The following is a 13,248-nucleotide window of genomic DNA, read 5'->3' on the forward strand; positions in this document are numbered from 1 at the left end:
AAAGATAAGCAGTGTGAGGAGGGAAACTAAGTCAGATAGAAGACAGCCAAGGTTGGAAGAAGGAATGCAAGAAGCTTAGTCGTCTGTGGTGGGCATGTATACAACCAGGCTTTGACAGGACCTCAGATGCTGGTCAGAGCAGTCTGAGTACAGTCTGCTATGGTTCTTCCTCAGTAAAACTGGTTCTTACCTTCTCTTCCATGTCTGTTTTAGTCACGAGCACCTCTTCAGCGAAGCCCACCTCCCTCTCTCGCTTGATTCCCCGGCCATCCTTATCAAAGACCTTCCAGGTGAACAGGCAGCCATCCTCTGCGACAGTTAGCAGGAACTGGTCATCAAAAGTGAGCAACATCTGTGGAGGACCAAAGCATGGAGAGGAAGCATTCTGGGGCCATGGGTGATGAAGGCTGAGCGGGCCACTGTGCAAGGGCTCTGTCCACACAGCCTTGCCAGACTTTTGTGCTCTCCACCACAAGAATCACATTGGTATAGGAACAAGACTTTATTCTTACACTTGAGTATAAGGGAGCCAGTGTGTGGGGACAGAAAATTCCAGCTAACTTAAAGCAAAGGACAAAAATGGACTGGATAATCAGGGACCTACTTTTCCCATGTCATTACATGTGGAGGTAGAGTTTTAGTTAAGTCTGTGTTTTTCTTCATGCTGTGCATAATCTCATTACCATCTCTCTTTCTCTCTCTCTCTCTTTTGAGGTACGGTCTTGTTCTAGCCCAGGCTAATCTGGAATTCACTATGTAGTCTTAGGCTGGCCTTGAACTCACAGCAATTCTACTACCTCAGCCTCCCGAGTGCTGGGATTAAAGGTGTTCACTGCCACACCTGGCCTAAGAGTTTTTCTTTTTTGTTGTTGTTAAAACTTAGTTTAATGACTGTTTTATGCATGCTTTTGTCTCTTACCACCTGGCATTTGCACTTATCATTGGCAATCATCTCTAGTTGGGTTTTGGGGCAGGGTACAATCACTTTTGCCTCAGTGGGTTTGATTTTAATGATTTCATTTTCCTCAGGTGTGGCTTCCTGGTATTTCTTCTCCCATCCAAGTATTAACCAGGCCTGACCCTGCTTAGTTTTCAAGGTCAGAAGAGATCTGTCATGTTCAGGGTGGTATGGCTTTAGACTCTGGTGTCTCTTCTGCCCACAGCATCTTTTCAGGCTGGGCTAGATTCCTGACTTTCTGTCTTGGTGATACCTTCCGCTGTTATCCTGGAAGACTGTCTACTTTTCCTGGTGTGTATGTTGACCGCACATGTCTCAGGGCCTAGACTGACACTGAGGTACACTTGGTCCTAGGTAACAGTAAGACAGGAGCTTCACAGGCTTCTTTCTGTGAATAAAAGATGTGCAGCTGTGTCTATATGCCATGTGGAATTGTAATAGTCAACTATGATCTAGAATGTATAAAGAACCCTAACATTTAATAGCAAAAGAAAAATACCGACAATCCAGTGAGCAAACAATGAGAATGTGTTACTACGAGGTTAATAGATGGCAAGTCTTCACATGAGAAGATTTCAACAGTACTAGTGATTTACAAAGATGCAAAGATAGACTGTGCTGAGAAATCATTGCACAGTCATAAGAACCACAAAAACACAAACAATGACAATTAGCAGGTTTGGGCAATGACACTGAGAAACTGGGTCTCTTGGGTTGCTTGTAGGAACATCAAATGGCATTGCAACTTTGGAGAATAGCTTGGCAGTTTCTTAAGAATCTGGACTTCTAGGCTGGAGAGATGGCTCAGCAGTTAAAGGTGCTTGCTTAGAAAGCCTGATGGCCCAGAATCAATTCTCTGGTTTCCAAGTAAAGCCAGATACACAAAGTGGTACTTGTATTTGAGTTCGTTTACAGTGGTAGGAGGCCTGGCATGCCCATTCTCTCTCTCTTTCTGTCTGTTTCTCTCTCTCTCAAATACATTTTATTTATTTATTTATTTGAGAGCGACAGACACAGAGAGAAAGACAGATAGAGGGAGAGAGAGAGAATGGGCACGCCAGGGCTTCCAGCCTCTGCAAACGAACTCCAGACGCGTGCGCCCCCTTGTGCATCTGGCTAACGTGGGACCTGGGGAACCGAGCCTCGAACCGTGGTCCTTAGGCTTCACAGGCAAGTGCTTAACTGCTAAGCCATCTCTCCAGCCCTCAAATACATTTTTTAAAAAAAATCTAGACTTCTACTTACTATATGATTCAGAAATTATATTCCTGATACCCAAAGAAACAAAAACTTAAATCCACAGAAAACCTGCACAAGATTGTTCATAGCAACTTTATCTGTAATAGACAAAAACTGGGGGGAAAAAAATCCTACAATAGGTGGTGGTTAAACTACCTATGGTTTGTTTGCCATGGCACATGGTAGATTACCACTCAGAAATGAAACCATTAGGAAACCAAACAACTTGGAAAGATGTAAAGAGGGTTACATTCAGCAAGAAAAGCCTCCCTCAAGCCACAGAATGTATGACCACATTTATGCAGAATTCTCAGAATAACAAGATTATAGAATTGGATAAGAAATGAATAGGTTGTCAGGGCTTAGGAATGGGGGGAGAAGTGGGTGTGATTATGAAAGGGTAGCATGAAAGCAGTCTTGCTAGTGATGGAACAATTCTGTATCTTGACTGTAGTGATGGTTACACAAACTATGCATGTGATCAGAAGACACAGAGCACACATGCAGCAACACCAAAGTCAGTTTTCTGGTTTGATAATATACTAGTTACCAAAGACCTAATTATTTGGGGAAACTGGGTGAAGGATCCACAAGTACCTTGTGTTGCCTTCAAATTTTCCTCTGACTCTATAATTGTTTCAAATTAGAAAGTTGCTGGGCGTGGTGGCGCATGCTTTTAATCCTAGCACTTGGGAGGCAGAGGTAGAAGGATAGCCTTGAGTTCGAGGCCACCTTAAGACTACATAGTGAATTCCAGTCAGCCTGGGCTAGAGTGAGACCCTACCTTGAAAAACAAAAATAAAAACAAAAACAAAAGTTAAGACAGAAGATTTAACTGTGCCCCAGAGACTAATAGAGGCCTTATTTACCCCACAGTGACCAACAAGAACCCTACTGAGGAGAGCTCTCAGGGAAATGGAGTCCAGGGGAAAGGGATACAAGACTATAACTTATATTAAAAAAATAAACCATACACACACACACACACACACACACAAACTTACAGAAACCAGGGGACGTTCCATTGATGGCAGAAGCAGCTGGCTCCCATTCATAAATCCAAGCAGGGAAAGCACCACCAGCCATCAACACCAAAAAGCAGCAAGCACAAAATCCAGCAGCAAGCAGGAACCCCAGATCTCAAACCTCTCTGATGCCTTTGTGTTGGAATTCAGATCCAGCTCCAGTGACACCTTAGGGCTGGACTTCAGGATCTGTCCCTAGTGACACCTGTTCTAGCCATGTGGCTGGAGATCTGTTACAAGTTTACTTTTAATACCTGAGTCTATGGGGAACATACATTCAAACTACTTCTACATATATATTAACTGTGTGTATATATACACTAATACACACACAGAAACATATGTGTGTGTGTGTGTGTGTGTGTGTGTAGAAATATTTTCCATAATATAGGGATATGTGGCATGCATTTTAAAAACAATAAAACTTTCATTCAAGGGTTTCACCTCTGTCAGGAATTTAGCTTTAAGAAATAATCAGAGGTGCACATGAAGACTTAAATAGGGTCTAGGTGATTTACTGAAAGAGTGAGTTCTAGACTAGCAGAGGACATCTATGTAGCCACGAAGATCATGCTTTCAAGGAATATTTAATTACATGCAAACATTTTTTTAATAGTGCTAAAGTTTTAAAAGATCTTTAAAATTAACGCATTTGTGTGTGTGTGTGTGTGTGTGTGTGTGTGTGTGTGTGTGTGAAAGAGAGAGAAAGAGAGGATGAGAATGGGCATATCAGGGCCTTGTGGCATTGCAAATGAATTCCAGATGAATGTGCTACTTTTTCCATCAGACTTTATATGGGTACTGGGGAATCAAACTCAGACCATAAGGCTTTGTTTAGCTGCTGAACCATCTTCCCAGGCTGAGTTCCAGTTTTTTAATTTATTCACTTATTTTGAGAGAGAAGGGGAGGGGAGAGAGAGAGAGAGAATGGGCACTCCAGGGCCTCTAGCCAGTACAAATGAACTCCAGACACATGTGCCACCTTCTGCATCTGGTTTACGTGGGTACTGTGGATTCAAACCTGGGTCCTTAGGCTTTGCAGGCAAGTGTCTTAACTGCTAAGCTATTCTCCAGCCCTGAGTTCAATTTTTTTTTCTTGAGGTAGGGTTTCACTCTAGCTCAGGCTGACCTGGAATTTACTATGTAGTCTCAGGGTGGCCTCGAACTCATGGCGATCCTCTTACCTCTGCTTCCCGAGTGCTGGGATAAAGGCGTGTGCCACCACACCCGGCTCCTGAGTTCAATTTTTAAAAGCAGGCCACAAAACAGTGATCACTGGCATGAGTTTAATTTTATTTCAAATATACATGTAATATATGAAACAAGACAGAAGACATCAACATAGTAAATGAAGGAGTTAACACACAGTAAAGGAGTCAGCAAACAGACTTCGGACACCAAGAGTCTATTTGGAAGTTACAAGCAGTCCCACAACCTTGAACAGTCTGCCTGGAGATTAACTCACAGCCTGCAACCTTGAGCAGCAACAAACAACAACAAAGAAAACCCACAAAACAGCTTACTTCTCCCCATTTCTCACTTCTCCCTTACTCTTTCTGCCAACATGACACTTCCTCCATCCTAAAACAAATAAAAGCTCCCTGCTGTCAGCCACCAGAGTCAGTCCCAGGACTGCTAAACCATGGTGTGTCCCTCTTAGGCTGCTTGTTCTGAACCATAAATAAACCTGTTCTTGCTGTGGAGATTTTTTTTCTCCTCTCAAATTTGTCTCTAAACTTCTTCCTAATAGTAATGACAATGCTACTATGAGAACCTTACTTCTAAAATAAAAATGTGTTGCATCTATAATAAACAATGATCTTACAAAACATAGTAGATCCAAAGGGAAGAAGGGGATGATATCATAGTAATTTACTTTGGACTCAAGGCCCAGGATCAGTACAGGAATATTTCATTTCAAAATGAAAAATCCTTTTATAATAAGGATAGTGCCTATAGGTAAGCCAACATAGAGTTTGGGGCATAATTATAAATCTCAGGTGTTGGACTGGAAAGATGGCTTAGCAGTTGAGGCGCATACCCATGAAGCCTAAGTACCCAGATTCAATTCTCTAGGTCCCACATAAGCCAGTTGTACATGGTGGCGCATGCAACTGGAGTTTGTTTATAGTGGCTAGAGGCCCTGATGTACCCATTCTCTCTCACTCTCTATCTCTCTCTCCCTATCTCTGTCTCTAATAAATAAATAAAAATAAATCTTAAGGGCTGGAGGGATGGTTTATCAGTTAAGACATTTGCCTGCAAAGCCAAAGGATCCAGGTTCTATTCCCCGGGACCCATATTAGCCAGATGCACAAGGGGAAGCATGCATCTAGAGTTCGCTAGCAGTGGCTGGAAGCCCTGGCACACCCATTCTCTTTCTCTCCCCCCCTTTCTCTGTCAAATAAACAAATAAAAATAAAATATTTTAAAATAATAAACCTTAAAAAAAAACCCCAAAACAACAAAAAAAACCATCTCAGGTGTTGGAGCTGGATGCGGTGGTGCACGCCTTTAATCCTAGCACTCGGGAGGCAAGGTAAAAGGATCGCTGTGAGTTCAAGGCTAGTCTGGGGCTACAGAGTGAGTGCCAGGTCAGCATGGGCTATAGAGTGAGAATTTACCTTGAAAAAAGCAAAACAAAAAAAATCTCAGGTGTTATGTTAATTAATATGGACTAAAGGAAAGGGGAAGGGGGAAAGACATACATTTTCCTAGTGTCTGTGTAAACAGACAATCTTCTTTCCTCTCTTTTTTAAAAAATCATGAATAACTTTTAATTCTGCTGACTGTGATTTACTGGCAACTATTTTTCATGCTAGAGAAATGTTTTTTATTCATTTTTTAATGTGTCAAAATACACAGAAAGCTTCCCATATTAATCATACGCATACATCTTGTTGTCATTAGAGACATTTGTGACGTTGTGTAGCTGTCACCACCATCTATCTCCATAATTCTTTTGTCATTTAAAGGTAAAAAAAAAATCTCTATACCAATAGACAAGAATTCCTCATCTCTCCTTCCCTCTAGTTTGTGACAACCACCATTCTACTTTCTGCCTCTATAATTTTGATTACTCCTAAGTACTTTTTTTGTTTGTTTTGTTCTTTTGTTTTTCAAGGTAGGGTCTTGTTCTAGCCCAGGCTGACCTGGAACTCACTATGTAGTCTTAGGCTGATCTCAAACTCACAGCGATCCTCCTAGAACTGTCTCCTGAGGGCTGGAATCAGGCCCTTAAAGGAAACACCTGAACCATAAGACACTGGAGAGGGTAGGATCAAGTCTAACCTAAATCCTCTACATCTTCCCTCCCTCCCTCTCCCTCTCTCTCTCCTCTCTAACTCCTATATATTAGTTACCTTTTTTCCTCATTTTCTAAGGGGACACTGACCTGTAACTCCCAGTACCAGCATGGGGCTATCACCCACAATGAGCTTTTGATCAGAGAAGCCTACAAGGTTTTCTGAAAGAATGACAGATTTCTGTCAAAGTACTTGATGACCCACCAAAGGTTAGTGGTAAGACCCTATTGCTGAAGACACCATATGCAGCTGACATGTAAAATGGAACAGCATGGCTGGAAGCCAGGAGAAAGTCAGTCCCCAGACAGTCAGCATGTCTAGTGCCAAAAGGTGCTACATGGGCGACTGGGGGAAACGACCAATATCTGTCCAAGCAACTCATGGTCCAACCTACTTAGCAGCAAATAACCTGGTGTGATGCCCACACAAGTGCAATAGTGGCACACAGCCATGGCGGGGAACCAACTGCTCTTGATTCGGCTAACTGATCCCCTCAGTGGTACGAGACCCATAGCTGGAGCTGGGAAACAAGTCAGAACCATATCCAAACATAAGACTACTCTCCAATATCAAGCTACCATCAATCATGGGCTACAAGAGGGCCTACACCTATTAAACTCTCTATAATAAGTAGGGGTTATCTCATTTGTCCCGGTGCTAACTTACTCTCCGTTGGAGAATCTGCTTCTCTTTTTCAGATAGATGCAGATCCTTAGGAGAGAGCCGCCTCATCATACCTCCAAAGGGCCGGCTGAAACTAAGGAAAATTGGCGAAACAAGCAAGGGTGCTGTTTTCCTGGTGAACCAGATACCAGCACAAGGGGGAAGGAGACCAACACAAAGAAAAATCAATGCCTACCAAATCAAAGAGCCATAGCCCTAGAGGCCCCCAACACCTCATCACTGAAGCAGAACAAAAATGAACCCAACATGGCTCAGGGAAATTTTGTGGAAGAGGGGGCGGACAGAATGTCAGAGCCACATGTTGGGTCATGATACACAGACATTTATCGTACCAATAACTGTGGGCTAACTCCACAATGCACGACCCATATACCTCAACAAGGAGGGGCCAATAGGAAGGGGGTAGGTCACGGATGAGCCTAATAATGGTACCAAACTGCCTGTACTTGCAGAATAGAAAGCTAATAAAAAAATTTCAAAAAGTATTGCACATTTTAACCATTAGGGAAATGCAAATTAAAATTATTTTGTGGTCTGGAAAAAAAAAAGTGTGTACCACCAAGGCTGGCTCTAAGTACCTTCTTTTTAAAAGTGTAAATAGGGCTGGAGAGATGGCTTAGTAGTTAAGGCACTTGTACACAAAGCCCAAGGACCCATGTTCCATCTCTCTCCAGATTCCACGTAAGCCAGATGCACAAAGGTGAGGCAAGCACAAGGTTGCACATGCCCATTAGGTGGCATAAGCATCTGGAGTTTGATTGCAATGGCTGAGACCCTGGCATGCCAATTCTCTCACGCTTTCTCTAAAAGAAGTGTAAATAAAGGTTTTATTGGTCCCCAATTCACTGTTCCACACACCTATATGCCTCCCCCCTGCCCTGAACCACAGCCTGCTGTGGCAGAAGCAGCTAAACTTCTTGACAGTGGACAAGGTAGGAAGTGGAAAGGACGTGAAGCCCTCGGAAGGAATGCAGAGCTATGGGGTCTGGAACCAATGCTCTAGGAACAAATCCATGGAAAAGGCATCCCCTAGAGCTGGATCTGGGTGACTCTGAATCCCAGTCCTCTTTGGCTGTAGGACAGAGAGTTTCTATCATCAAACTCCTAGGTTCAGAAAGACAAAAATAAAAAGCCCCAGAAGAGGCGAAAGAGCCTCATTCCCATGGTGGGACCCTAGCCTTCAAGCCCTTCCTGTAGCCCATTTGTACTACCCTCAGATATCTTATAAAAACAGAAGCACACTGAAGTTGCCTTCTAATAATTGGTTTATTTAACATAATGCCCTCAAAATTCACCCATTCTGTAGTAGTATGCTGCAGAATTTCCTTTCTTTTCCTTTTTTTTTTTTCTTTTGAGGTGGGTCTTGCTCTAGCCTAAGCTGACCTGTAAGTCACCATGTAGTTTCAGGGTGGCCTTGAACTCATTACAATCCTCCTAACTCAGCTTCCTGAGTTAGGATTAAAGGTGTACACCACCTAGCCCAGCTTCCTTTTCTCTTTCCTTCCTTTCTTCCTCTCTCCCTCCCTCCTTTCTCTCTCTTTCTTTCTTTTTAAAACTACTTATTTATTTGCAAAGAGAAAGAGAGAGAGGGAGAGGGAAGGAGAAAGACAATATGGGTGAACCTGGGCCTCTAGCCAATGCAAATGAACTCCAGATGCATGCACCACTTTGTATATCTGGCTTTATATGGGTACTGGGGAATCAAACCCAGGTTGTTAGGCTTTGCAGGCAAGCACCTTAACACTGAGTCCTCTCTCCAGCCCAGCTTTCCCCCGCCACACACTTTTTTTTTGAGAGAAAATACTGTCCATTTGTGTATCAGATTTTGCTTATCCAGTCATCTGTCACTGGATTCCAGAGTTATTTTCTTACTTTATCTAGTTTTTTCCCTTATGGTTTCAAGCATCTAGCTACTGAAAGTAGGCATTACTTAATGAAAAGAGTTAATAGAAAGTCTATTTACAAATGCATGCTTATATTATTGATTCTAGGGTTGCCAAGAATCCTCAGGGGGTGTTAGGGACTGATCTCTTAGATGATGACATATGACTCCCTTTTGTCCAGGACATTTCTCTGGAGAGAGGGGCAAGTGAGGGTCATTAACAGGTAAACTCACTACTGCTGAGAGCTATGATAAGTGAGCTAGGGCACCTACAGCATCTAGCAAATGACCCATTATTGCACATAATTTTGTAGTAAATGACCTGGTACCTTAAATCTTTACGTGTGTCTTGGATTATTTCCTGGGATAAGTTCCTAGAAGTTTAAACTAAGAGTATTAACAGTCAACAGACAGATAGTGAATGTTTGGTAGGTGAACAAATAAGGAGAGAGGAGAAATATGGAGAAAGAAACAACACTGGGAAGTTGGTCAACAAAGTACGTGAAGTAGGACCTGGGACTGGGACCTGCTGGGAAGGGCTCTGCTCACCTTGGTGATAGGACCAGCATGAGCCTGGTACTCATTGAATTCTTTCTGCAAAGGCAGAGGGTACTTCATGGCACGGATTGTTCCCACTGAGGTGCCCACAAACATCATGCGCCCAGAATGTGAGATGATGACAGCTGTGTAGATGATGTCATATGCTGGTATCTCTCGAAGGATCTGTAACACAGGCAGCTCTGTTCAATGTGAGGGGCTGAGCTACACCTCCAATGTCCCAGTGCCATTTACTTCCTTTTCTACAGCAGCATCTTTAGCATAAATTTTATTTAATTCCTTAAAAGTATGTGTTATAGTGCCTAGTACATAAAAGGCACAAACTAAATACTTCTTGGTTTCTTGACCAGTAACCATCTGTAGAAGTTAGGAGTAATACTAATGGCAGGAAATAGTCACATGACACTTATTATGTGGCAAGGACTAAGACATCTTATGTGTTGTAGTTCATTCTGTCTTCACAGAAACCCACTAAAGGCAGTTATGATTATACCTGGTTTAAAGATGAGGGGGGATGAGTCATAGAGATGGAAAGTAACTCATCTCAACTCATAACCCTTGTAAGGAGCAGTCTGACTCCACTCTCAGCTCATTTATTATTATTATTATTTATAAGTAGTTATACTCTTAGACCTCCTCTCTCCCCTGCTCCACACTCTCAGCTCTTGACTGCTATGCTGTCGTGCATCGTAAATTTATCCAGCAAACATTTATTTTTTTCTTTTTATTTATTTGAGATGGGGAGAGAGAGAGAGAATAGGCATGTCAGGACCTCCAGCTGCTGCAAATGAACTCCAGACACATGCACCACCTTGTGCATCTGGCTTACGTGGGTCCTGGGGAATGGAACCTGGGTGCTTAGGCGTCACAGGAAAGTGCTGTAACCACTAAGCAATCTCTCAAGCCCCAGCAAACCTTTATTTTTATTTTGTATTTTTTGAGGTAACTCCAAAAGACTGGACTTTTATACAAGAGAGTGAGAGTGAGAAAAAGCGAGAAAGTGAAAGAGAGTAAGAGAGAGAGAGAGAGAGAGAAAGAGAGAGAGAGAGATGACACAACAGGGCCTCCAGCCACTGCAATCAAACTCTAGACAAGTGCACTCTTTTTTTTTTAATTTTTATTTATATATTTATTTAAGGGAGAGAGAGATACAGATACACACACACACACACATGCACAGAGAGAGAGAGAATGGGCATACAAATGCTTCCAGTCATCACAAATGAGCTCCAGACACATGAGCCACCTTGTGTATCTGGTGTATGTGGGTACTGGAGAATTGAATCTCAATTTTTAGGCTTTGCAGCCATGCACCTCATCTGCTAAGCCATCTCTCCAGCTGCCACATACTTTTTAAAAATTTTTCAAAGCTTTATTAAGGTGATATTTTGATATATGCTAAATGATTAAATCAAACAAACAGGTATCAATCGCTTTACATAAGTATTGCTGGTGTTGAGAATATTTAGGAAAACTCCAAACATTTTGTAAGTATACAATACATTTTTCTTTCTTTTGTCTTTTTGAATGGTCCCCCTATGTAGCCCAAGCTAGCCTCCAACAATTTTTTGCATATAGATATTATGTATTCTGAAGAGAAAACAAAGAATGTGAAGCCAAATGGGGAAGGGAGCTGTTCACACTAGAAGGCCTTTCATTTAAAGTTTCCAAACACCCATCTGGTGCTTGCTTGTACTCTTCTGGAGACCTTTAAACTTCAGATTTGTGTTTCCAGTGACATCATGTGCTGGAATTCTCACTTTCCTCTGTTCTTGTGGTAGTTTGATCCAGGTGTCACCCATAAGCTTAGGTGTTCTGAATGCTAGGTTCCCAGCTGATGGAGATTTGGGAATTAATGCCTCCTGGAGGGAGTATATTGTTGGGGGTGAGCTTATGGGTGTTAAGGCAAGTTTCCCCATGCCAGTGGTTGGCACCTTTTTTCTGCTCCTGTTGTCTACCTTATGAGAACCAGGGGGTGATGCCCACTCTCTGTTCATGCCCTTGTTTTTCTCTGCCATCGCAGAGCTTCCCCTTGAGTCTGTAAGCCAAATAAACCTCTTTTTTTCCCACAAGCTGCTCTTGGTTGGCTAATTTCTACCAGCAATGGGAACCTGACTGCAACAGTTCCCAAGAGCTTAGAGTTATGTTCAGCACATGCTGCAGATCTTTCTAGTATGGATGCAGAAAACACTGATATCTGTGATCCTGGCATTTTGGTACTACTTCTTTGTGATTTTTTTGAGGTTCTTCTAATGTTTTCCATCTTTAGGACAGTCTTTTAGCCCTTACTTTTGTATTTTTCCCTCATCTGTTTGCACTGAGGCACTTCTAATCTACAACTTTATGGAAAGGTACCAGAAAATAATTTTAAACAATTCCTTTAGAAACATGTGAAAATCCTTAAAAATTGTAATTAATGCTTCACACTGAATTCAACAACAAACTAGTACTGGGAAGATGGCTCAACAGTTAAAGGCACTTACTTGCAAAGCCTGTATACCCAGGTTTGATTCTGTTCTATCTACATAATGCCAAAGGAACAAAGTGGCCCATATATCTGGAGTTCATTTGCAATGGTAAAAACCCTTGTTGCCCATCTTTTCTTTCTCTTTCTTTCTAACACTTCTGTCTCTTTCTCATGCTCTTCTTCTCTCCCTCTACCTCTCTCTGCTTCCAAGTAAGTTAATAAAAAAATTTTTTTAATGAATTGAAACCGGCCAGACTGTGTACATGTGGTAAAGCATAGAGTAAACAAGACCCCTGTTTCCCAACTCCTCCCAGTTCCCTGGTCCAGGTTCCCTGCACTGGACTGTGTGCAGGTGGGCACAGCACAGAGTGAGTAGGCCAGATCCCTCTTTCCGACTTCTTCCAGCACCCTGGACCAGTTACCCTGTGTGGGAGGGTATGCAGGCAGGCACAATAAAGAATGAGTAGGCCAGACCTAAGTTCCCTGGTCATGGTAGGTCCCATTGTGCCTTTCCTGGAGAGGCCTAGTCCTGTGTGGGCTGTGAAATCAAGTCTTTTGCTCTGGGATCCTGACTGGCCACTGGGTACCAACGACCCTGTTCACCTATGTCACAGGGTGCACAGAACGACAAGTGCACTCTTATGCACATGTGTGACCTTGTGCTTGCATCACTTTGTGTGTCTGGCTTATGTGGGATCTGTAGAGTGTAACATGAGTCCTTAGGCTTCTAAGGCAAGCATCTTAACTGCTATGCCATCTCTCTAGCCCCCCAGCAAACATTTATTAATGTCCATTATATAAACTAAATTATACCATCAAGAAACTTCCTCATTCCTTCACTCACTCACCCATCTTGCTATCCAAACGTTTATTGAATGTTTGTTGTGGGCTAGGCTGTGCACCAGCTAGTAGGGACATCAACAGGAGTATTACATGAACCTGCCCCAAAGGAACATTATTCTGGCCTTGCTTTGTAAAAGTAGCCTAAGAATGAGACAGTCCCTGGGAATCACCTTGTGCTAAGCAGTGCTCCAATCATAAAGAAACCTGCTTCATTCAGGTCTAGTTGCTGCTGTGGCAGTCATGTGCCTCCAAGGTACCAGCCCATGACAGAGGCTGAGGAAAACCCT

At 42.6% G+C, this 13,248-nt stretch overlaps 1 protein-coding gene across 1 annotated transcript in view; it reads right to left on the bottom strand.

Annotated features, from left to right (window-relative positions):
- The window catches only part of Cfap57 (cilia and flagella associated protein 57), a 93,069-nt gene that overhangs the window by 46,780 nt on the left and 33,041 nt on the right, over positions 1-13,248 (bottom strand). Inside the window, exons 11-12 of the mRNA XM_004672484.2 lie at positions 9,643-9,816; positions 191-352 (exon numbers count right to left, since the gene is read on the bottom strand). Of these exons, the coding sequence (XP_004672541.1) occupies positions 191-352; positions 9,643-9,816 (336 nt within the window). The remainder of the gene's footprint in view (positions 1-190; positions 353-9,642; positions 9,817-13,248) is intronic.

This window comes from Jaculus jaculus, chromosome 5 (assembly GCF_020740685.1).
Source record: "Jaculus jaculus isolate mJacJac1 chromosome 5, mJacJac1.mat.Y.cur, whole genome shotgun sequence".
Lineage (NCBI taxonomy): Eukaryota > Metazoa > Chordata > Mammalia > Rodentia > Dipodidae > Jaculus > Jaculus jaculus.